Raw genomic sequence first — 25442 nt, 5'->3', positions numbered from 1 at the left:
CGGGATTTGGAGCATGCCCGAGAAGAAGAAACTCAAGCTTTTTACCAAGACCCCTTGGGATCATTATTGCTACTACCTTAGCTAAGGTTTGAACCCATATTTTGAGTTTGGTTCAAGTTTCTCCAATATTAAAGTGTTATTACCCTATGCCAAAGGGATGTTGTTGGTTCGTCATCAGAGGGACTGAGGATCATCACATCGAACCTTGTACAATTATACAAGTGAGAGAGACATCATACTTTAAACCAAACATTTAAGGCATTAGGCATTAAGTTTGTGTTACTAATTTGTTAATTAACGCCTTAATTGTGAAGTTATCTTTAGATTTCAAGGATCTTTTTGAACCAACCGAGTTCTCTATTGAGTCCCTTTTCATGGGATAAGTGCTTTAATCTCGATTCTTGTCAATTGATGTCCTAACTATTCATTGGAATATGTAACTCTTGTTGTCCTTTGACAGAGTTATACAATTTGTTACTTTAGAATTTAGGTTCATTGATCAAAACTTACTTGTTTGTAATATCGCTATATAAAGAGATCATTCTGTCTATTTGTTTTTATGATTTCGACTAGGGTTCCATAGGTCTGGTCATGGTTCGATTTATATAGAAAACTGAAAGAAATCGCCCTAACAATTTAAGAAAATTAAACTGAATCGTTTGTTGGCTGAACCAAAATCAATTTTTTAAACTGAACTATATTTTTTGTCCTTTTTGTAAATTGAATTGTATTTTTTGTCCTTTTTTAAAAAAACTAAAATTGTGCTACTAATATTAAGACTTTATATGAATTATATTTAAACTATGACCAGATATATTAAATAAACAATTGATCAAATAATTCTTTATGTGAAATATTGTCATGTCTAAAACATTATGACATTATTGTGTGTTCTTATTTTCCTTTCTTGCAAATGTTGTGATGGAATTGGCGGCACTTGTACTATTACTTTACTCTGACGCAGTCTTGCAATAATTTGCCAAATGCTCTCAAAGAATTTTTATTTTTATTTTAAAATCTGAAATCTATTTCAGATTATATATCTGAACCATTTCGATGTATAAAGTCAACCCCCCTATCATTTCACTTTCTCTCTCCCCTTATCCTAAAATCTGAAACTCACAAATTGGTCCAATCTTAGAGTTTTTTTTTGCTCAAAATATTCGCATTTGAAGGTTCATCAAACAACAAAGTGAAGGTTAGGTCTGATTCCCTCAGCATGCAAGCCTATTAGTTTGTTTTTTTTCTTCTGAGAATTGAACCAGTTCAGATTTTAAAATTCAAATTGGGTTGTTGCAGTTCGAATTTTAAAATCCGAACTGTACCAGTAGGATTTTTTTTACTGTTTTGTGTATTTCTATTGATTGTGTATTACCCTTTTATGCATCTACAGAGTTATAGCCTTGTATGACTTATTGACTATCTGGTGGGCACTGGGAGTATATCGCAACTCAATCATCATGATAAGCATGTGAAGACGTTCAGTCGAAGTATAATCTCATAATCTTAACATGCTAAATTGCTAAGTTAGGTCATCAAAATTTTCCACCGAAGTGTTATTTAAGCATGTGAAGACGTTCAGTCGAAGTACAATCTCATAATCTTAACATGCTAAATTGCTAAGTTAGGTCATCAAAATTTTCCACCGAAGTGTTATTTTGTTGAGCCTTTCGCATATGACTAGAGTGCTAGTTAGATCTCAGCGCTTCAAAGGCTCCTTTAAGATCTAGTACTCGTGTAAATTAGTCTCTCTTGTTTCCTTCGCCTTTTAGTGGATAGGGACTAACCTATTTCAAACAAGCATTTTCCATTCCCTTGCCCAATCGGTATCAGGGAACTATAACATCAAAAGTAAAAGTTTGTTTGAGTTAAAACAGTTTGTTTGAAAGAAACGTGAAGTTATAGCTTTATAAATCTTAAGTAAAGAATAGCATAACATCATCATGTCTTAACCTTAGATGGAGATGAAATGAAACATAATGAAAACATGAAAAGCTAAATTGATAGATAAAATAAAGCTAGTTAAAGATTACAATTCTTGAAGGAAATAGGTGAGCTAGAAGCATCACCAAGTAATCCTAACTATAATTCACTACGAACTAGAACTCATGCTCATCTATGGAGAAGATGAGATGGAGTGAGAATTCTAGTGCTGTTAACCTTCGCTGAAACCTGCCTCTCAATTCACTATGTAAAATTTCGAACCCTTGACACTAACATATGTTTGTCCTTTTATAGTACAAGGTCAACCACTACAAGTTGTATCATTTGGTCATTTCCCCTATGAGTTGTCCTTATCTTATCCTACCTACTCCATATATATTCTTTTTATTTCTCGTACTACCAATCATTTGTGCCAACTAATATAACTTAACCATTAAGCAATGATATTCATAAAAAAAAATTGCTTCAACATAAATTTTGTAACGCTGTAAAATCAGACCAAAGTTCACGACGGTGTAAATAATTTGTGCTAGCATAAATACCCGCTATATAAACTTCGTGATTATTGCAGATATATTCCAACACCACACACTGTGAAGAGGCAACACGAACCACAAAATCAACATTCGCCCCCCACAATGCCCAAAGATTCAGAAGCAGAGAGCCTCTACGATTAGTACAATATTTAGAGACCTTAATTATTCCAAAACCAACTCGAAATAGAGCTAAAAGTAACCATTGGTTTGGCCAAGAAAACCAAAGAAGGACTATGTACACGACACAATTCACTAAGAGCATCACATGATTCATGGTTGCCGACTCCTCGAATATTCCAATCAATAATCTTCAGTTGGGAGGTGACGGGGGGTGGACCCTGAGAACAGATCAGGTATGCGCCTTCGCTGATTTTTGCTTTCGTGCCTTAGTTAAATAGGGAGTTTGTGGAGCTTCTGTTGAGGCACTGTTAGCTAATAAATCTTTCACCAAATTCATTTCCTTATGTAATACTGGATCCACCAGGTTGTCAGGACCAACCATAATCTTCTGAATATCTGTCACAAAGTCAGAAGCCAATGTGAGGATCGATTGAACATTATGTAATGGTGACTGCTGCCTCAATATTTCATCGAAAACATTATGCAACGACATATGATGTGGGGCTGTCTCAATAGGATGACTCACAACCTGCGCATTCTCTGTTGGCTGCTCATGCTGAGTATTATGTACCTCCAAGCTCTCTTTCTATATGTCTGGAATCTGAAGGACCTTATATGCGTGTGCCTCCTGCTGCTGTTGGGGAGCTGCAACCTCAAAAACCTTAGAGGATCTAATGCCTTATGGATTATCCCATGGCTCCAAGCTTGCATGTACTGTTTCTGCGATTTTATCGGGTTCTTCCCTTTCTCAACTAGAATGGGCCTCTCTTGTTTGTCTACTTTTTTCGGATGTAACCATCGACAAGATGTTATATTATGGCCAATGCTTTTACAATGAGTGCGAAATTCTTGCATCCCCTCGTATTCAATCTCCACCGGGAATGCAAAACCTTCCTGTTCCATCATAACTTCATAAAAAATGTCTCTGGAAAGTTTTAAATCCACCAATACCATGGCATAGTGTCCAAATAACCTGTTCTTAGCAACATTATCATTTAACAACGATGTCCCTCCTGCTATTTCATATAGAGTTCTCTCCATCCAATATTCCTGTGGCAATTCCCACAATCGTATCTAAACTTGAGTATGTGTCTGCTGTTGTGTGTGAGCACTAAAATCCTTCGTCCATTCAAATAAACGTAGAACCTCAGGTTTCAAACTAACTGTGCTTGATGCCCATACTGTTCACAAGTCCTCGTAAGAAGCAAAAGAGAACTCATAATACCCCCGACCTAGGGATAGCATACGCCATTGTCCATTAGTCTTCCATAGTTTCGGCAGCTTTGCAACGATATCTATGGAAGAATATGGTTTATCCCCCTTGTTTAGTCTCCGCCGAAGGTTAACCTTACATGCTTCTAATCCGTGAGCATAAGCCTCATGCATAATCTTAATCGAAAGTGTGTCTCCACGAATTAACGGTAATAGAAGCGGGTCTGAGAATTGTACCTGAGGTCCTCTGATAGCTTGTGCAAAGGACGGTTTTGGAGTAACAACCACTATAGAAGAAGAAAACATTATAGGATCGAACTAAAATACTCTATTATTGGATCCAAATAAGTATTGCTACATCGATAAAAATGAGTTTAAATGTGGTAGAAGGTAAATCCTGAAGCATAAAAAATAGAGGGACAAAAATTCTAAATTTTAAAATAGGTAGTAAAATCCAAAATTAGTCAAAATAAAGAGAGTAAACTACATTTAAACCTAATTAAATAAAGCAATCACCAATTTCAAAATCTATCTAAAATCCATCCCACCAAAAAAAATCTATCTAAAATCTAAAGTACAGTTTTTTATATTATTCTTTTGACTTATCTTTTAATTTTTTTTAGGGTTAATTATGTTTTTGGTCCCTACAAAATTGTGATCTTGTAAGTTTAGTCCTTACTTAATTTTAATAGCTTTTTTAATCCCTACAAAAAATTTCTGCACTCAATATTAGTCCTTACTCAATCCAAATTTGTTTAATTTATGCTTAAACTCTTAAGTTTTTCAACAATTTTTTACAGGCGTGTTAAGAACGTTATTAAAAGGTCCTCCAAAAAAAATATCGCAAAAATTTGATTTCTACGTCCATATTTTTGTTACTTATATCTTAAACTTTTGTCATTTTAAAAAATTCATATTTAATTTATTTCATGTTAAAAAATTATAGATTTTAGTAAATGAACCTTTCATAGTGTTCTAGACTTGTATAAAAAGAATTGTTGAAAAATTTAAGAGTTTAAGGATAATTAAACAAAATTTATTTTAGCAGGGACTAAAATTCTAAGTAAATTTTTTTTGTAGGGATTAAAAAAACTATTAAAATTAAGTAAGGACTAAACTTAGAAGGTCGCGATTTTATAGGGACCAAAAACATATTTAACCCTTTTTTTTTAAGATAAAAAATGAATCAACAAAGAGAATAATCTAATTAGAAAATCAAAATACCCTAGCAAAAATAAAAATAAAAAAAGATTATAAGTCTGTGTCTGTCAATGCCTCTTCGTAATCAAACAAAACAACAAACAAATCGGTAAATCTCATCACCGCCGCTTCAATAAACAACAACCCGTTTCTTCCTCATCATCCATTTCCATGGTACCTTCTTCACTCTTTTTTCCTTTCCATTTCGCTTTCATTTTTTTCCGATCCAGTTCTTAGCTTTTTCTTTTGCTGGTGAATTATTTGTTGAATAATCAGTGCATGCAATATGAATTATAGGTATAACAATAACAATAATATATTTAATTAGTTTGAAAATATGAATTACCGGCACGGATCCACGAGCACCGACACATGTCGGACACCAGGACAAGCCTTTCATCAGAAGTGTCGATACTACAAAGGGGATTAAGTGACTTTGGTGGTGGGAAAGTCAATGTGACTTTAGTGAATTTTAGAGAAAGAGAGAGTAGCATAGGAGACTGATAGACACAAAGTCATCGTGACTTTCCCGCCTTAAAGTAGTAGATCCGAAGTATTGTCTCGGATCAATTATCAATGTTTTACTTATAGCTTTGTAGTATCGACACTTCTGATCTTATTGAAGACGTGTCCAACACGACATATATAGTTACGTTCAATTATGTCATTATCTCAAATTACTACTTATGTTGACGAGTTAGTGTCGTGTCCGTGTTTGTGTCGTGTTTCTGTGCTTCATAGGCAATTAGAAATTTATTTATTTAAATATGATGAACTTTTATGACTTTGTTGTTTTTTAATTTGTATTAGGATTTTGAAACATATAAAAATATGTTGTTAATGGGATAAACCTGAAAAAAAGGGGTCAAGGTTGTGTATAATACTGGTGTTGACGTGTCAGTGTTGTGTCCAGTGTCTGTGTCGTGTGTGTGTGCTTCATAGGCAACTAATGATTCATTTATTAAAATATGATGAGCTTTTTTGACTTTGTTGTTGTTTTTTAATTTGTATTAGGATTTTGAAACATATAAAAATATGTTGTTGATGGGATAGACTTGAAAAAAAAGGGTCAAGGTTGTGTATAATATGGAGCTTGATTTGAATCAGGAGCCTTTGGATCATCAAACCAGTACATCAGTGCGTTCATTTGATTCTATGTTGGAAGAACTTGAATCGGCTGAAGAAAATATACGAAACCGAATCACACACCTTGAAGCAATTACTTCGAGAGCGAGGCAGCGTCGGGGGTTGCCGCCGAACTCCTCTCGGATTCAGATAACCAATGTTACAGGAGAAACTGCAACAGCAGGTGATGTTCAAGGCGAAGAACGGAGGGAGGAGTGGAACGATGCTGATCAGGATGAAGGGATAGTTGAAAGTGTGAAAGGGGGGAAAAGGAAAAGTTCGCATTTGATAGCAAAAGCTCTAGGGATGGAAGAGATTGATAATGGTAAAGTGGAGGAGAGTAGTGGGAATTTCTTTGATTGTAATATTTGTTTGGATATTGCAAGAGATCCTGTTTTGACATGTTGTGGTCATTTGTTTTGTTGGCCGTGTTTCTATCAGTTATCGTATGCCTATTCGAAAGCAAAGGAATGTCCTGTTTGTAAAGGGGAGGTAACTGAATCGGGTATTATTCCAATTTATGGACATGGAAATGGCGGCGGTGATTGTCTGATGGAAATGAAAGAAGCCGGTTTGAGAGTTCCTCCTCGACCTAAGGCACCTAGAGTTGAGAGTATTAGACAGAAGTTGCTAACCCAAGGAGCATCTTCTTCTTCTATTGTCCAAAGTATTCGGCGGTTTCATAACCGAATTGGTGGATTTGGAGAGCAAGTTCAGTTAGAAAGCCCTAATAGTACCACACCTGAGAGAAACAATGGTTTGCCTGTTCAGTCTCGCACGCAGACAGACAACAATGAACATGGTGGTTCTCAACAGGTTTCAAGGTTGCTAGAGCAAGGAGCTTCTTCGTTTTCGTCACTTTCAACAGCATTAAATTCTGCAATGGATTCTGCTGAAAGATTAGTTCAGGACCTTGAATCATATATCAATGGTCACAATACAGGAGGAAGCAGAGAGCAAAATCCTCCTACTGTTACTAGAAATTCAACTTTAAGTGTCGCTGCTACAAACCAGTCAGAGAGTCGTGGTCAAGATGTTGTTGATCTGACCAATTCTGTAGCTGCAGCAGCTTCTCTTTCTCCTTTAAGTAGGAATGTTGATAATGTTGCTGTTGCAGGCTCACAAATTCATACAACTGATAGAAATTTACAGGTTAGTTTGCTAGACCCTTCTTCATCTAGAGGTAGAAGAGGAAATCGCGCTTCAAGACAAGTTTCAAATGAACCAAGAAGAAGAAGAAGATTGCGATGACGGTCTTTTATGTAAGTGGAAATGCGTTATATTCATCACATGTTCCTCGTTTACATGCATGCATACTACAATTTGTTTGTCATACACAATTTTTATTCTTGTCCAAGACAAATATCAAATATGTTATCTTAGTTATGTACATAAATATATCAAGTTTTATTCAATAGATGTAAGGATATTTGCCTGTTTGGATTGACTTATTTGAGATTATCTACTGGTACAAGAACTTGTGAGAATGTTTGATATTGCTTGTGAAAAAAACTTATGACATGTTCGTAAGCTGTTTTAGTTTATTTCTATAAGCTCTTTAGAACAGCTTATTAAAAAGCTTATAGCTTATATGAAAATAGTTTGACTATACTTTTTCTTTTATTCTATAAATAGTTCATACATAAGCACTTATATGATAAGTTAAACTGTTTATCCAAATAGGGCCTGCTAATTGTCAATATCCTCTTATGTTTGTTACAGTATGGTGTCTCACTTGAGTAAGTTCAGGTTATCAGTCATCACACTATCCCTTTACATGTTCTTTATTAGATCTATCTTGGTCTTTTGAATATCTAGTTTTTGGATCTTTTGGTCAGTATTCAGATTGGGCTTTCCTGCCTCATTGACTCCAGTTTGTGGTGGTGGGGTCATGGCTTGATTACTTGAATACAACCTTTGGATAAGAGCCTCTAATACTCTATAGTTTATGCCCATAAAGATCATGTGCATTGCATGCAACATGTTGTATTATCGGCATGCAGTTTATCATGATTGTTTCTTATAAGGATTTCAAATTGCTATAAGAGCAAAGTTTCAAGCCATATGATATATACAACAAACTAGAAGCATGTGTGGTATATAATGAAGCGTGCATCTATGCGAAATAAAGACACATTGCTCTGTCGAAACACAAGCACACCTAATTAGCTTAACATTAGAGTTATAGACTTTTCTTTCATTCTGTATTTTCTTTTTTATTTCCACTCCTTCTGTATTGGCACAAGGCCGACAGCAACTCGTATGACGATAGAAAAATAACTCGTAGTAAATCTAACTAAAGCAGTGTTGTAGAAAAAAGCTTCCATAAAGACAGAAAACTTAAGTAGAGAGAAAATTAATTTAAAATGAAGGTGCTTTACTGTTTTTTATAATTCGTTGATGCTTACGTAGAGAGAAAATTAATTTAAAATGAAGATGCTTACTGTTTTTAGTGATCTTTTTTGCAAAAAAAGATAGAGACTTATGGCTTATCCAGATATCCTGTTGTTGCATGTAATAGGGAATCTTGCTCAAGATGTTGTTGCCGTGACTGATTCTACAGCTGCAGCAGCTTCTGTGTCTCTGTTAAATAGGAATGTCGATAATGTTGCTGTTATAGGCTCAGAAATTCAGACAACGGATAGAAACTTACAGATTAGACTGTTAGACCCTTCATCAAACGGTAGAAGAAGAAATGGCGTTTCAAGACAAGTTTCAAATGAACCAACAAGAATATCGAAATGACTGTCTTTTCTGTTAGGGATCATGTGTTATACTCATCAAAGCTTCCTCGTTTACTTGCATGCATACTACATTTTGTTCGTCATGCACTACTTTCATTCTCAGTCTACAAATTTATCTTAGTTATGTACATATAACAAATCTTATTCAATAGATGTAAGGATATTTGCATGTTTGGATTGATTTATTTGAGCTTATCTATATGCATAAGCACTTGTGACTGTTTGATATAACTTATGGAAACAACTTGTGACATGTTCAGAAGTTGTTTATAGCTTATTCTCATAAGCTCTTTTGGATAACTTATGGAAACATTTTATAGCTTATATGAAAACAATGACTTTATACATAAGCACTTATATGATACCAAAAGAACCAAGATACTCCTTACATTCCATCCCATTTCCCTAACACAAGTCATAGTAGAGTTATAGACTTTTCTTTCCTGCTTTACTTTCTTGTGTTTCCATTTCTTGTGGGTTGGCACATGGCCAACAACTTGTAAGATGATCCAAAAATAACTTAGAACATCTAAGTAAATCAGTGGTTTGAAGAAAAAACATTCAGAAAGGCATCAAATACAAGTAGAGAGAAAATTAATTCAGATAAAGTGAAACATAAGACCATTCATTTGGTGATATTTTTAGGAAAAATAAGATGGAGGCTTATATCTTATGAAGATATACTTTTGTTGCATGTATAGCTTGATGCTACCCACCCAATGGGTACTTTCCTTAGACTTCGTTTGAGTTGAGTTGAGTTCTCGTTGGCCGAGAAAGAGCGGACTTTTTTTAATTAAGGATTCTATAAATTATTTTTAAAATCGATTTGAATGTGATTGAAGTATTATGTGATAATTTATTATGTTTTTTCAATTTTTTAAAATATCAAACATAATTGTAACTCTTTTGCTAGCTCTCCAAATAAATGAAGGGATCAATAACACTGATTGAATTATTCATATCAATAATATTTAATACGTCGATGATGAATTAAGGGTGAATGCATGTTTCATTCAAGTGGTTAATGAGATTTAATCAAGGTCGAATCAGTTTTTGGGAGCACTAAGTTTAATTTCTAGTTGAAACAACATTGACATACATTATTTACTTCTTACCAGATTATGAATTTAGAGGGAAAAAAAAATACATAGAATGATTTTAGAGAAATGAATCACGATTTTATTAATTGAGTGAAGATACATAAGTATATATATACTGAAAGTCAGAGATAGTCGGCAAATAACCAACTTAATTATATTCAACTAACTCTCTTAATGATTGTAAGAAACAAAAAATAAAAAAATCCTAACTAAATAGCTCTCCAAGTAAATGTTTATCTTCCAACCGAGAAGTAAGTCGTTCAAGCTTGCACACCTGAAAACTCACACATAAAGTAAAGATTTCAAGTTTGAACCCGAGTGAGTAATCACAAAGTATATCCAACTTAACAATTTTGATTTTGTCCGATGAGCTATACTTTACAAACAATTGCTACTGTTGTTGTCGTGTTTTGTCTTGGTTAATTTCGTCAAGAATCAACATCACTGCCACGATGAATGCATAGTCAATGTTGGGATACACCCTAACCGTGAGATTATCTTTCCCAAACGCAACACTTTGAACACTCTCCTTCTTATGCATCTACAATCAAATAAAATTGCATTTGCAAGATTAGAATTAAAAAATAAACTTGCTTCTATAAAAAAATTGCATTATTAATGGAGTTTATAATTTTCTACAATCAAATAAACTTGCTTCTATAGAAAGGGTCCTTACCTGGGCAACAATGTGATGAGATTCACCAGCATAAACAACACAAGATCGCTCTAACCAACTTCCTTTGACCTTAAAATCACTAATATCTTCTTTAGCATTACTAGCAAGGAACACATCTAATTTGATCTTTGTTTGAAACATGGTTGATCGCTTTACGCTAAATATCAAATCTTTCACCTCAGTACTTTCACCTCGAAAAGCTTGCCATCTATCATGTCCCGTCATTGCCTGTATAAGAAAATTTTATCGTTTATAAAAAAATATTAATCTAACAACTAATTACTAACATTGGTATTAAAACCAAATTGACAGTGTAAACAAAATGAATAAAATATGCGGGAATTGAAGAAATTATTGTCAAATTACCTTTCGTCGCAGCGTCATGACAACAGATTTTCCAGCTGCATCAAGTAAGAGACTATGATCATAAAGGAATTTGAGGTTGAAAAAGATTTTGCCATTAAAATCTGTGACTGTGAAATTATCAGTTAATGTTGTGACATTCCTTACAATTGATAGGTCAACAGAATGAGGAACACGATATTGAGGACCAATGATACCACTCTCATAATTTGCTGCAGAGGATTGTACTCTTTTCATGATTCTTTGTTTGAAGTTAATGGAGACAAATTGGTGTGTTTGATTTGGATTTGGAAAGTGGAAAGCTATGGTGTTATGCTTATGTATGTATTCTTCTATGGTTCATATATATATGATGCCACTTAAAAAAAATATAATAAAGTTTGTATATATTATAATAAAGTAGCATTGTATTTTTGTGCTTTGTTTGCATCCGTGTTTGACATGAAATCAATTTATATGAAATGGTCAATGACGAAGTGTAATGGGGGCTATAAAGAAGACTAAAAAAATGTTGAACGTTGAAAATCTTTTTAATGTATGTGTTACTAGACGATTTCAAAGGTACGTGTGGTGGGTGGTGATGATGTTTTATTTGACAAATGGTGATGAATGATAATTGCTAAATATTATTTTTTTTTGCCAAAATTATATAATTCGTTTTTAACTTAATTTAATTTAAGATGACATTTTTTTAATTTTTTATTTTGATTTAATATTTTATACTATCTATACTATATATAAAGAAAATAAACAAGTTTAAGTCGACTTTTTACCATTCCAATTTTACCATTCAATTAAAGTATTTTACTTACTATTTTATCCTTTTTACAATAATATTTAAATTATTAATAAAAAAATATTAATCTTATTAAAATATTTCACTACAATAGGAACAATATTATATTAAAAATACATAAGAAAATATGAGATTTTGGGTTGGATTTTTTTTATTCCAATTATACTCTTAAACAATTTTTTATTTAATAATGCTATATTGTTGGTTTCATGAAAAATGATAAGAGTTTATATTATATTAGCAATATTGCTGTGTAATTGAAAATGATAAACATGATTTGTTACAATAAGTCACAAATATCTATACACATAATTTTAATCAAAATCTAAATTTCATAAAAAAAAAGTTATAAAAAATTCATCAAATTCATAAACGACTTCAAATCTTTATAATACAATCATGAAAACCCAAATCTCATTGATAAAACTCATATCTTCATAAATGATTAAATAATGAAAAAAAAATGACTAAAGTGTTTTCTGATTGTAAATACTCCCTCCGGTCCTTAATATAAGAAGAAAAACCAAAAAACACAAAAACCAATACAATCATTAATTGTTACAACTTTTTAAATAATTTTACAAATATACCCCTATAGAAAGTTGTGAACCATTAAATACATTCACTAATACTCCCTCCGTCTCACAATATTAGTCGTTTAAGGTTTGTGCACGATTATTAAGGAAATGATTAATTGTGTTGATTTCAATGATAAAATTAATAGTATTTACTAAAACACCCTTATTAATTGTAGTTAGTGGAGTAGTTAAGTTGGATGAAATTCAATAAATAGGGGTATAATAGTGGAAAAAAATAATAAATGCTGCATTGGTATTGTAAAGTGACTATTATTTTGAGAAAAAGAAAAAATGCTAAAGAGACAATAATTGTGAGACGGAGGGAGTATTGAAAAGACAAACATTAAATGAAGGATATAAAAGTCTTTTATGCAATAACTACACCTTAAAACTTGTGATATTTTCTTATAAATAGGACCAAATTTTTTTTGAAAATTTTCTTATAATAAGGACTGGAGGGAGTATTTTTTTAATGGTACCAATAATAATAATTCGGTTATGTTCGAAACAATTCAGTTCGGTTTGTAACAATTTTGTTCGATTTGAAACAGTTCGGTTCGAAATGCAAACAATTTAGTTTGGTTTAGTTATTTTTAAATTTAACAAACAGTTCAGTTTTGTTCGGTTCATTTTTCATCCCGAACCGAACCATGCCCATCCCTAGTAAGAATCATGTGTGAAACCAAGTATAAAAATCACATGCAAAATTAAATAATTGAAATCAAATGATTAATCAGTTTAAAAAAAAAATCCGAGTTCAATTTCTAGATTAAACAAATCTTATAAGACTATTTTTTTTTGCCGAACTTTAGATTATCTCGGAGTGGGATATTGTAAAAAAATAAAATAAAAAAAAATGGCGCGCGAAATATTAACTTCCCTTATTGCTTGAAATCACAACACGTAGTTTCTTTCCTCTCATTTCGCATCCTTTCCCTCATTCATCTGCAATTTCTCATACTTTCTCCGATCAACCCTAATCCCCTTTTTCACAAAATTAATTCCATAATCTCATGCATGTGCAACAAAAATTTTCAGATCCATGCCACCAATTCAATTTCTATGAACTTTGAAGCTTAATTTTATCAAGATTATCATTGAAAGGTTTGATAATTTTGTTGTGAGATTGCAAAGTGATAAATAAAGATCAAGGATCTATATGATTGATGCTATTGTTGTTCGTTGATTTTGGTATTGGGAAATTTCCATACCATTTTTTGAGATGGAATGGAAAATCCAGCTAGTTATGGGAATCATGAGATTGAACAAGTTAGTTTCATCAAAGGTTTCTTAATTACTGGTACTTATAGTTATACATGTCTCTATGTGTGTGAAAATCACCTAGTTTCATTGTTACAAATTTTATTGATATAGCAGTAAAATTATGAGATTGATGTGTTTTTTTTTTCTTCTTTTTCTGGATTTTTTGGTATTCTAACATTCTAAGTGTAGATTAGGGTTTTATTATGTTTTAATTAAGAAGAATGTACATTCAATTATGTCATTTTCACAAGTTTCTACCGATGTCCACATGTCAGTGTCGTATGCATTTGCAGTGTTCGTGTTTGTGTCAGTGCTTCAGAGTGTGAATCTATTATTAACAACATAGAGGTTGGGTTTAGATAAAGATATGATTTATGATAATACACTATAATGTCGTTTGATCCATGGAGTTGATTCTATCCGGTGGGATAAGACTTGGTTGTTATTGTTGTATAAAAATGCACATAGTATAAGGAATGACACTCCGTAATTTAATAATTAGGGTAAAGAAAAGCCAAAATTTGTCCTATTCAGACTAAAAGTGTGAGGTTTTACTGAAAAATCATTCCAGCATTTGATATGCTTAGTTTCGTCTCCAGAGTAGATATGTGCATGAATATGTTTTTCAATTGCGGCTACATTGCGAGCCTTTATATTGCGGTAAAATGCAGGCAAATTTGGCCGATGCAGCTGAAATTGTGGTTGTGATGCCGCTTTGGAGACCTGTAAAACCATTTTATTGCGTTCATGATATCTCTGTATGAACAATTTCAGATTTAGTGGCATTACTAGAATGAAACAATTCAACTTTCTCATAGAAAAGAAACCAATCTGAAAATTACTGTTGTTTCATGCACAGATAATTAGTTAATAATTTAATTTGTGTTCTTAAGACTCTAGCTGATATTTATGCTCATATTAACAAACTCTTAAAGAGATCTTATGTTTGTTGTAACGACTTTGCAGGTTTTCTTCAGATGATATTTGCTACCAGAAACGGATTATCTTTCATTTCCACTTGTTTATAGTAACAAGGTATGGTTGGTAAGAAAACAAATCGACTTTCATAATTTTTTTAAAATATTGAATTTGTTTTGAAGAAAGAAAATTAATTGACAAATGCATTTGTTGTATTTTCTATTTATGAATAGAAGTAGAGAGTGAGAAATGTCAACGCACTCATGGACTTCCTTTTTTTAACACTATTATTTGGTTAAATCCCCATAACATAGCATTGAAAGGAGAATGTTTGATCGTAGATGCTGTATAACACTTGACTTTTCATTTTTCTCTCTTTGCACTTAAATGTTTGTTTCCAAGTATATAGTTTATGTGAAATTTCAATCAAGTTTGTACAGTGTTTAGATTGAAATATGTAAAAATATTGATCCTAATAAGTCCAGGAATGTTTTTGAAATTATTTCAATTGAATGAGTGAATACGTAACTGGTGATTACTCTTACTCAGTTCGATTAAATTTTGCATTTGTATGAATCCATGCTATGAAATGAAAACTTTCTAATAAGTTAATGTTTTGTATCATCAGGGACTGTGCATCACAGATACTTGTTTACACGTCTATATTTGTCCTTATTCAGAATAGTCATCCTTTAGATGAAGAACTACAGTTAACTTCAGGCATTGTTCCTGGTAGGCAGGCTCAGATGCGAGGTTGGAACTTGCAAATATGCAACCAAGAGCAAGTGCTGTAGACGTTATCCGTTTTAGCGCATCTAGTACGCCTAGCAATTCAAGCGGAGGATCTGAAGCAGATGATATTGAGTCACAAGGTGATGTTTACATATGGGGAGAGGTTTTTGCAGATGGATTTCCTTCAAAGACAGATGTATTGACCCCTAGGCTGTTAGAGTCAACTGTTGTTCTTGATGTTCATAACATTGCGTCCGGTGCACATCACCTTGCTATAGTAAGCAGGAAAGGAAAGGTTTTTACTTGGGGTGAAGAATCTGGGGGAAGACTTGGTCATGGAATTGATAAAGATTTTGGTAAGCCTCATCTAGTTGAGTTTCCTGATGTTGTTACTTTGGATATTGTTGCATGCGGAGAATTTCATACAAGTGCTGTGTCTAAATGTGATAATTTTTTTACATGGGGTGATGGTACACATAATGTTGGACTACTTGGAAATGGTAATGAGACTAGTCACTGGATACCAAAGAGTGTCAACGGCTTTTTGGATGGACTTCGTGTCGTATCTGTTGCATGTGGCTCATGGCATTCAGCATTGGCAACGACAAATGGAAAATTGTTTACCTTTGGTGATGGAACATTTGGTGTTTTGGGCCATGGTGATCAAGAGAGTGTAATGTATCCGAGGGAAGTACAGTTATTAAGTGGACTCAAGACAGTTAAGGTTGCTTGCGGAGTATGGCACACTGCAGCTATTATCGAGGTTGCTTTTCAATCTGGTTCAAATGCTTCATCATGGAAGCTTTTCACATGGGGTGATGGTGACAAATATCGTTTAGGCCACGGAAACAAAGATATGTACCTGAAACCAACGCGTGTTTCACCCCTTATTGAATATAATTTCCAGCAGATAGCATGTGGACACACTATGACTGTTGCTCTCACTACATCTGGTCATGTATTTACAATGGGAAGCACGGAAAATGGTCAATTAGGAAATCCAAATGCTGCTGGAAAAGTACCTACTTTAGTTCAAGATAAGTTGCTTGGTGAATTTGTTGAGGAAATATCATGTGGAGCACATCATGTTGCTGCGGTGACATCAAGAAGCGAACTATATACATGGGGAAAAGGTTCTAATGGAAGACTAGGACATGGTGACACAGACGATAGAAAATCTCCTACACTTGTGGTAGCCTTGAAAGATAGGCATTTGAAAAATATCTCATGTGGTTCAAACTTCACATCTTGTGTATGTAACCAAAAATACGTCAGTGGAACTGACCAGTCTGTTTGCTTTGGTTGTAGACAACCATTTGGTTTAACAAGAATACGGCACAATTGTAATAATTGTGGATTGGTTTTCTGTCATAATTGTAGTTCTAAAAAGGCATTCAAAGCTGCAATGGCTCCAACATTAGATAAACCTCATCGTGTGTGTGATACCTGTTATACTAAGCTTAAAGTTGTTGAAACCAATGATCCTTCAAAGTTAAATGGAAAAGCTGTTCCTTCGCATTGTTCCACAACTGCTAATGAAAGATTAGACCAAGGTATTTTAAGGTCTAATATAGCCCTCTTTTCTTCCACCACTGAACCAGTGAAATACCTTGAAATAAGGAATCATAAGCCCGGGACTGAACATGATTCTACTTCTTTTGTAAGAGCTTCTTTAGTTCCATCTCTTTTGCAATTGAAAGATATCACATTTCCAAGTTCACTGAGTTGTATTCCAAGTGTTTCGAAGCCTTCTACACCCCCTAGTTCATCACAAAGTTCAACATCACCAAACACAAGTAGATCAAGCCCTTCTCCACCTTTGGTCACTCCAAGATTTTCTGGTGGTATTATCAATAGTTTGAGAAGGACTAATGATGTTCTGAACCAACGAGTCTCGGATTTGCAGAGCCAAGTAAGTTAATTGCCGTTGTAAAATAGCAATGACACCCTATGTCATTCAAGAAATGTTCTTTGAACATGAATCTCAAACACCTGAATTTGACAACTTTTTAAATGGTTAAAGCAGTTCAATGAATGAATGGTTTATTTATGTATCAATCAAGATTGAATAAAGTATTAACCATCAACTGAATTTAATTAACCGTATACTCGAACCTTATTAACCATAGTTTCAGTTGTTCCAACTACATGTAGATTTGAGCACTTGAAAATCAAAGCTAACCAAGGTAGAACAATTAACAACATATAAGAACTGCATTAACCATTTAAAAAAGATGTTGAATGTAGATTTACCAAATAGATGTTCAAATAAAATTTCCTTAGCTCTTAACGTTGGTTAAACGTAGTGTCCACATTAACAAGTTAATATGTATTTGTTTGTTTAGATTCGAAGTTTGGAGAAGAAAAGGGAAGTGAGAGATGTGGAAATTCAGAAACTTCAGAGAAAAGCTACTGAAGCCATTGCCATGGTTGCAGTGGAATCTTCTAGTCATACAGAATCAAAAGAGTTTATTGAATCTACAAAACATAAGGTATCTTAAATAGACATTTCTAATCATTGAATTAATCGTAAGAAATTATCTTAAATGGAATCTGAAATCATGTCGTAAGATATGTGTGCTGGCTATATTTTATTAAATATAAGAAATGAATGTTTATGTCTTTGTACAAGCCAATGACTTGAATATATAAATCACCAGTAGTAAAGATCTCGTGCAAGAGCACGCAATTACGGGAGACAAATGTGAGAAATTCTTCCACATGTCATTAAGTGAAGATTTTTTCTTAGAATGTATAAAAGATAGTAGATAGATAGGTAGCCTGCACCTTGCACTTCAAGCACAAGATTAAAATTTTAGTACAGTATTGATATGGAATCAATGAGTATTCGACTAACTTTTTCTGAATGGAGTTTTGGACTAACTAGATAGGAGTTTTGTCTTAGCCACAATGTCTCAATGAACTCGTTCTAGCTTTGTTTGCATATTTTGCCAAAATGCTTTAGAACATTTAGAATGCTTTAGAACAAACAATATAATATGCTTTAGAACAAACAATATAATATAACTAGAATATAATATAACTAGAACATTTAGATTTAGAACAAACAATATAATATAACTAGAACATTTAGAATGCTTTAGAACTAGAACATTTAGAATGCTTTAGAACAAACAATATAATATAACAATAACAATATTGTTATTCTTAGAAATGGTGGTTGGACCTAACACAACCCCACAAAACCTGCTTGTATGGTTAGGAGTGCCTCCTCTTTGTAAACTTTGATCAAGCTTCCTATCTAACTGATGTGGGACTAAATCCACCCCCTCAAAGACAAGCCATCATAAGGCAACTAGGGGCAGATCCCAATTAAGGTGGGATTACCAACACACCCCCTCACGGTTGGGGCGGGATTTCCAACAGTTATAAATCTTGAGTCTTATTTTTGGTGACAAAAATATTGAGTCAACACCTTGTAGTTTAAATAATTTCTCCTTAACTTTCTATTTAGGGTACACTGCATTGTCCTTTCCTGAGGTCTTTAAATAACACTCGCACCCTCTCTAGTTTTGAAAAAACACAAAACCTCCCTGGTCTTCATTTTGTCTTAGGTATGAGATCCACACAATCTTGTAAGGCCCATTTCTAAATTGGTGGGTTTTGATTCCAACTAACAAGAGAGAGTGTTGGAAAGAGTGCGTTAGAGAGTGTATTGCACTCCTTAACTGTTTAGAGAGTAATCCAACATCAGCAGGCCCGAGAGACTGTTGCCTGTTGGTACTATATTTGTACAGCCAAATTGAATCCACTAGCTGTATGAGACAGAGAGTTTATGAATAAATGAGCAATTATGGGGAAGCTAAAGTTGGATGAATATTCAGGTGAGAGTAATTATGGTGAGAGAGCATGGCAGTTATGATTTGATCAACCACTGGACTGTAGGCCTAAATTGCTTGACCTAATTTTTGAGTTTGACAGATTGAAGCATTAGCTCTCAAGTCAGAAACAGTGCTCGAATCCTGTTGAAAGATTATATATAGAGTTCTGGAGGGAAAAATTTATGTATCAATTAGAAATTATGGGGCAACTAAGAATGATTACTTCCCCATTTAACAAAACTATAACGTGTGGGGTTTTAAATAGAGTTTGTGATAATGATTGTAGCTGGGTCTTGATCTTTAATATTGCGGGCATCATCAAAAACTTTTATGTTGCAGTCCAGATCGCGGTTTTATGCCTTTATTTTAAACCATGCTAACAAACAACAACTCCTTTAAGTAGCAAGGAATGTGTGTTCGTTAGAGAAATACGTTAGGGATATTAATTTTCCTTTAAAAATATTAGAGGGGTGTGAGTGCAATTTAAAAAGACCTTATGAAAGAGACCTTAGGAAGGCTGGTGCAATTTCTCATTATATTTTAATGTGTGACATATGATAAACTGAATGGGAAAAAAATAAAAGAAGATGGATTTCATAAAGAAAAAATATAATGAATAAGGATTTTTTGTTCCTTGTCTTAAATAGCTAGACTTATCTTTCATTTTATTCAGTTGAAGGAAATGACTGAGAAGCTACCAGCAGATATTCCGGAAAGTAATATCTTGAGTACTATCCAAACTCGAGTTGAAGATTTTCTAAAAGAATTTTCGGAATCTGACAAATCAGAATCGGAATCCAATCAACAAAATGCACATGAGATATCTGCCGCAGATAATGACTCGTCTAAACTAGAAAATATCGGACCAGTAGAACATGCTGTTATTGTAGGAGTTGATTCTTGTCTAGGCCAATCAAAGTTAGAGTCTTTGCAACATGCAATTGATATATCTACCTCAGATAGTGGCAATTTTGAACTACAAGATCATAGAATAGAAGCCAATGCTGATGTTGTAGGAGTTGACCATTGTCAAAATGAAGGAAATTCTCTTGAAGAAATTAATAAACCAACGTTGGAGTCTGAGCAACGTAATTCAACCGATACAGCTACCTCAGATAGCGAGACTTCTAAACCGCAAGAGCACATACATGAAAAAATTGATGAGACTGCAAGAGTTGATCAATCCGAGTCTGAAAAAAATGTTCGTCGAGAAACTAATGGATCATGTAAATTTACTGGTGCAGAAGTGGTGTCACCCCAAAACTCCGAAAATAGTTCTACATCGCTGGACAGTTCAAGACATGAGAGACTGCCAGAATCACAATTCTTTGAAAAATTTCAGTCCGGTGTTTATGTGTTACTGACACTACGGGCTGATGGAATCAAAATATTTAAAAGAGTTAAATTCAGGTGAGTTATATTTCTCCATCTCTGTTTATGATTGTTGGTATATGCGCATGTATCTCAATCAAGGGATATTATATTAATTACTCTATCCTTTCTTGAACTATTTAACAATTTTTAAATAATCTTAAATACAGGTTAGCGTTTCTAATTACTCAAATTCACAATTTTAGCTCCCCTATTTATTTTTCATAAATTTATTTTTCAAATGTATTATTATTTAAAGTTTTGTCTCTGCACTGTTTTAATTGAACTTTTGATTTCTAATTTCTTGCATTTTATAACTTTTGGCTCCCCACGATTTGAGACCAAAAGATCCAAAAAACTGCGATATTGAAGGATCAAAAGTGTAATTAAAATAGTGCAGGGATCAAATTCTCCAAAAATAATATCTATAGGAAAAAATTGTTAAAAATAAAATAAAATAGGGGACCAAATTAGTAAATTTGAAAAATAAGGGTCCAGAACTGTATGTAAGTCTTCTAGATATGTTCTTGAACTGAAAAAGTTTGTAAGTAGGTTCTTGAACTTGTTAATATTTTGTAATTGGTTTTCTAAAATTTTGAATAATTTGTTGTTTTTTCTACTAAATAAATAATTTGTTGTTAGATAAAATTTTAAATAATTTCGAATCGGGTTTTTCAACTTCGGAGATTCAGTTATAATATTTTTTAGAAATGATATTTGTACAACTATTTTGTGACAACTTTTTCTTTCATACTCACATTATGTTTTTACTCTCTATTGTTTTGGTTTCCGTGTCAATACCAACTTTTCTTTGTAAATTTATAGTTGTCCCAAAAGTTGTCACACAAATAGTTGTTCAAAGGGTTAATTATGTTTTTGGTACCTATAAAATGACGATCTTCTAAGTTTAGTCATTACTTAATTTTAATAGCTTTTTTAATCCCTACAAAAAAAAATTTACTTATAATTTTTAGTCCCTACTAAAATAAATTTTGTTTAATTATCCTTAAACTCTTAAATTTTTTAACGATTCTTTTTATACAAGTTTAGAACACTATGAAAGGTTCATTTACTAAAATCTATAATTTTTTAACATGAAATAAATTAAATATGAATTTTTTAAAACGACAAAAGTTTAAGATTTAAGTAACAAAAATATGGACGTAGAAATCAAATTTTTGCGATATTTTTTTCGGAGGACCTTTTAATAACGTTCTTAACATGCCTGTAAAAAATTGTTGAAAAACTTAAGAGTTTAAGCATAAATTAAACAAATTTGGATTGAGTAAGGACTAATATTGAGTGCAGAAATTTTTTGTAGGGATTAAAAATGCTATTAAAATTAAGTAAGGACTAAACTTACAAGGTCGCAATTTTGTAGGGACCAAAAACATAATTAACCCTTGTTCAAATAACACACCTCAATATTTTGTGACTTTGGATACACTACAATGGCATGATTCATGTAGCTGGTCCTATAGTTGTGTTCTCTAGATACCTTTTAATTGACTTTTCTTATTTTTATGGGAAATGTTAACTTGTGCCCTTAAGATACAAGTTAATGATTCAAATAAATAATTTATTGAAATGTGTAAATTGCATTGAATCTTTAACTTTTTAATGAATTGAATACACAAACTTTTTGAAAATTATTCTTTTAGATTTCTTAACATGTGCTCTTAGGGCACAAGATAACACTACCCTATTTTTATTTCTCTCTAACATTATTTATTAATTCATTGTTTGAATGCAGTAAGCGAAGGTTCACTGAAAGTCAAGCAGAAGAATGGTGGAGGCAAAACAAAGGTAGGGTTCTTAGGAAATATTGTCCAGTACATCAAAATAATAATGGATCATGTAACATTACACCAAATGTTAAAGAAAATATTGAGTCATTGCCTTCATAAACTTTAAATTTTCCTATGAGGATCACCTAAGTTTGATGAAATGATTTCACATAGAAGGATCATCAATCTAGTGTGGATAGAAAGGTAGCTTTAATTTAGGCAGTTTAATTGAGAACGTGTAGATATTTTACAACACAATATGCATATAACCAATGTATCAATGAGGATAGGAATCGTAGTCATAGAAGGAGTTGATTTACATGAAGGAAAATTAGCATTACTTTGATTTTTTTGTCAATCAAAGAATACTACATATGGTGTGATACTTGTGTGTGTATATCAAATGTGTTGGTAACCTTAACTTAAATATTATGGACCGTTTCTTTTCCCACCCTATAATCTTCTCTCGCGCCCTATTCAGTTCGGATTTTAGAATCCGAATTGCATAAAACCCCATAAAACCTCCAAAGTTGAAATATTTCGGATTTTAGAATTTAAATAGGACGCGCGAGAAGCTCATAGGATGAGAAAATTAATGACCAATATCATGTGGTAACAACCCCGAGCTTTGGCCCTTTTCCACGGGTTTGGGCTTGCGGGTTTTTCCCTGGAGCTTGATTGCAAACCCAGACCGGTGATGTTGCCTTATGGGCGACATCTGGATGTTTTGAGTTTTTTATATTCTCTGTCCTTACTTGAAGTTAAAATTTGTTGCAATCTTGTTTTTAAAATGTCTTTAAATCAAGAAACCTGGTTTGTTTATTCTATTTACCATTTTTATAATATTTGGTCAGTGAGTTAGTGTTATGTTAATTTCCAAGGTTCAATCAACTTCAAGGTGCATGAGTTATGCAAAAAGACATTTAGGTAGCTTGATTGATGAATTAAAGGACATCAAAGAAGTTTTAAAAAGATCCAAGATTCAAACAAAAAACTATTATAACTAATAATTTACTAAAATTTGTCTATGAAAAACATTTTGGTTTTTTTTTTGTTTTTTGGTGATCAAACATTGTAGGTAGCAGATATTTGCCATATAAATTAATTTGATTAATAATTTTTTTAATGCATAAAGATAACTTTAACTTACATATAATAAAACGAAAAACAAAAGGAGTAGAATTTGTCCCCTTGAACTTAGTATAATTGATAGGGACATAATATAAAATGTGTGATTTTTAGCTACTAACACTATTTGAAAAAAATAATAATATTTGTTACCATAATTGCAGAGCAACGGTGAAAAGTTGCCAGTTTTATTTTACTACAAAAGAGTAATATGTTTGTAAATCCTATACCAATGAAGTGTTTTGTTTTACAAGGTTCAAATAAGGTCAAACTGTTTGAGAAATTCCGAGATCAATTTTCAACTATAATAATCTTTGATTAAATTTTAATAACGAAAGATTATTATGATGATCTTTTTTTTTTTAGCAAGGCAAAGTGAAACTTATATTAAACGATAAAAGATGTTCTTCTTAACATAAGATGTGCCAAGGAAGAGCAACAAAGTTCAAATACAACACTTTACTAAAAAAAGAAGCAAAGTAAAAACATCTAATCAAGGTCCAAGCAATCTAAGGCTCTGTTTGGATAAGTGAAAACCAACGGAACGGAGTGGAATGGAACGGAACAGAATGGAACGGAATAAATATTTCATTCCATTGTTTGGATACTTGATGATGGAACGGAACTAATTTTCCATTCCATTGTTTGGAAAGTTAACGGAACGGAACGAGTTTAACTTTGTTATTCCAATTTTACCTTTATATAAAAAAGTTCAATTCTCTACTCAATTCAATTGTTATTTTAGCATCATTTGTGAGTAGCACCAACACATGCAATTTCATTAAAAAAAATTCAATAGTCTTCACTGACTTGAATCCTTTATATACAAAGCCACTCAAAAGAAGTACACAACATGAGCAATATCACACTGAAATCTGTACCATGTCTTATACAAGCTAATTGAAATCTGTACCATAGCCTAAAGGAAGCTGTCACCATCAAAATAACCCAATAGAAACATTTACATCATATTTCTTCGGCCACTACATCCATAAATATTTGACCTTATCGAACAAGTGAAACATAGATTTTGCTTTATTATTAAATATTCTACCATTTCTTTCTTGTCGAATCACCCAAACTGTTGCAAGCCACAATAAGGGCATAAATGATTGCTGCTTTTTCAAACCACCTGCCAAATAAGCATAATGAAGGAAATTATCCACTAGAGTTTGCATCAACTGCCAAGACCCATACCCAATCACGAACCAAGTACTATAGAAAGCCAAAAATATTATAATTTAAGGGTTTATACCCCTTTTAGTCCCTGTAATTTGGGCGAATTCCAGTTTTAGTCCCTGTAAAATTTTAAGTATTTGGTCCCCTTTCGTTTTAAATTTTTTAAGATTTTTTTCATTATTTTTTAAGATTTTTCCAGATTTTTATAAATTTTTAAGATTTTTTTTATAAATTTTTATAAAATTTTCTAGATTTTTGTTATTTTTTAAGATTTTTTTCGTTTTAATTTTTTGAAGATTTTTTAAATTTTTTCATTATTTTTTAAGATTTTTTTCATAATTTTTTTAATATTTTTTCATTATTTTTAATTTTTATAAATTTTTTTTATTTTTTAAGATTTTTTTTCGTTTTTAAATTTTTTTAAGATTTTTTTATTAAAAAAAAATCACAAATTCCACTTGGCATAATAAAAAAAATAAAAAATAAAAATAAATACACAGTCAGCGTGCCACATGTGCAGATTCTGCTGACAGGGTTAGTGGAGGGACCAAAAGTGGAAGAATCTTAAATTACAGGGACAGAATCTAAACTTTTTTTTTTACAGGGACTAAAACTGGAATTCACCCAAATTACAGAGACTAAAAGGGGTATAAACCCATAATTTAAAAACAAAATGGTGAACTGATTCCACCCCACCACATGCAGAAACACACGTAAGACGCCACGCCTACCTAAATTATCTATGGTAGGGAACTTGTTCTGCAGGAGGCGGCAAGCAAAAACGGAAACCTTCAACGAGACATCCTTATGCCAGAAACTCAAAAACCA

At 32.7% G+C, this 25442-nt stretch overlaps 4 protein-coding genes across 9 annotated transcripts; 2 read left to right on the top strand and 2 right to left on the bottom strand.

Moving 5' to 3' along the window:
- Window positions 1-2829: 2829 nt before the first annotated feature.
- LOC146927417 (uncharacterized) lies at window positions 2830-3641 on the bottom strand. The gene is made up of 2 exons (XM_085707074.1): window positions 3172-3641; window positions 2830-3058 (listed from the first exon to the last, which is right to left on the bottom strand). The coding sequence occupies exons 1-2, from the start codon at window positions 3639-3641 to the stop codon at window positions 2830-2832; spliced, it is 699 nt and encodes a 232-aa protein (XP_085563200.1).
- Window positions 3642-5095: 1454 nt separating this feature from the next.
- LOC146927416 (uncharacterized) lies at window positions 5096-9231 on the top strand. 3 transcript variants are annotated; one of them, XM_085700687.1, is made up of 3 exons: window positions 5096-5186; window positions 6120-7399; window positions 8659-9231. In XM_085700687.1, exons 1-2 carry the CDS (start codon window positions 5184-5186, stop codon window positions 7386-7388), a joined length of 1272 nt encoding a protein of 423 aa, XP_085556813.1. In that variant the 5' UTR covers window positions 5096-5183; the 3' UTR covers window positions 7389-7399; window positions 8659-9231. The 3 variants fall into 3 exon arrangements, with proteins under 3 accessions (XP_085556813.1, XP_085556812.1, XP_085556814.1); XM_085700686.1 differs by having other exon boundaries at window positions 6027-7399; XM_085700688.1 differs by having other exon boundaries at window positions 6027-7386; window positions 8653-9181.
- An 806-nt stretch (window positions 9232-10037) lies between these two features.
- Window positions 10038-11379, bottom strand: LOC146927415 (protein LURP-one-related 15-like). Its single transcript, XM_085700689.1, has 3 exons — window positions 11024-11379; window positions 10658-10885; window positions 10038-10522 (listed from the first exon to the last, which is right to left on the bottom strand). Exons 1-3 carry the CDS (start codon window positions 11255-11257, stop codon window positions 10373-10375), a joined length of 612 nt encoding a protein of 203 aa, XP_085556815.1. The 5' UTR covers window positions 11258-11379; the 3' UTR covers window positions 10038-10372.
- A 1898-nt stretch (window positions 11380-13277) lies between these two features.
- On the top strand, window positions 13278-22692 carry LOC146927414 (PH, RCC1 and FYVE domains-containing protein 1-like). Of its 4 annotated transcripts, none has more exons than XM_085700684.1 (6): window positions 13278-13663; window positions 14624-14692; window positions 15204-17219; window positions 17653-17799; window positions 19823-20559; window positions 22274-22653. In XM_085700684.1, exons 3-6 carry the CDS (start codon window positions 15345-15347, stop codon window positions 22425-22427), a joined length of 2913 nt encoding a protein of 970 aa, XP_085556810.1. In that variant the 5' UTR covers window positions 13278-13663; window positions 14624-14692; window positions 15204-15344; the 3' UTR covers window positions 22428-22653. The 4 variants fall into 4 exon arrangements, with proteins under 4 accessions (XP_085556810.1, XP_085556809.1, XP_085556811.1 ...); XM_085700683.1 differs by having other exon boundaries at window positions 13293-13694; window positions 14624-14701; XM_085700685.1 differs by having other exon boundaries at window positions 13296-13679; window positions 22274-22692.
- Window positions 22693-25442: the final 2750 nt, after the last annotated feature.

This window comes from Medicago sativa, chromosome 4 (assembly GCF_051527215.1).
Source record: "Medicago sativa cultivar Bolivia chromosome 4, Bolivia_mono, whole genome shotgun sequence".
Taxonomy (NCBI): Eukaryota; Viridiplantae; Streptophyta; class Magnoliopsida; order Fabales; family Fabaceae; genus Medicago; species Medicago sativa.
This window is presented reverse-complemented; position numbering and strand designations above follow the sequence as displayed.

Excerpts from the sequence above, each read along its gene's own strand:
- LOC146927417 (XM_085707074.1), bottom strand. The coding sequence starts at position 3,641 with ATGGAGAGAACTCTATATGAAATAGCAGGAGGGACATCGTTGTTAAAT. Across the intron at positions 3,059-3,171 it reads TATAGAAAGAGAGCTTGGAG|GCAGCAGTCACCATTACATA; the intron begins GTACATAATACT and ends TGAAATATTGAG.
- LOC146927416 (XM_085700688.1), top strand. The coding sequence starts at position 6,099 with ATGGAGCTTGATTTGAATCAGGAGCCTTTGGATCATCAAACCAGTACA. Across the intron at positions 7,387-8,652 it reads AAGAAGAAGAAGATTGCGAT|TAATAGGGAATCTTGCTCAA; the intron begins GACGGTCTTTTA and ends TGTTGTTGCATG.
- LOC146927415 (XM_085700689.1), bottom strand. The coding sequence starts at position 11,257 with ATGAAAAGAGTACAATCCTCTGCAGCAAATTATGAGAGTGGTATCATT. Across the intron at positions 10,886-11,023 it reads TCATGACGCTGCGACGAAAG|GCAATGACGGGACATGATAG; the intron begins GTAATTTGACAA and ends TTTCTTATACAG. Across the intron at positions 10,523-10,657 it reads CTCATCACATTGTTGCCCAG|ATGCATAAGAAGGAGAGTGT; the intron begins GTAAGGACCCTT and ends ATTTGATTGTAG.
- LOC146927414 (XM_085700685.1), top strand. The coding sequence starts at position 15,345 with ATGCAACCAAGAGCAAGTGCTGTAGACGTTATCCGTTTTAGCGCATCT. Across the intron at positions 17,800-19,822 it reads TTGAATCTACAAAACATAAG|TTGAAGGAAATGACTGAGAA; the intron begins GTATCTTAAATA and ends CATTTTATTCAG. Across the intron at positions 20,560-22,273 it reads TTTAAAAGAGTTAAATTCAG|TAAGCGAAGGTTCACTGAAA; the intron begins GTGAGTTATATT and ends GTTTGAATGCAG.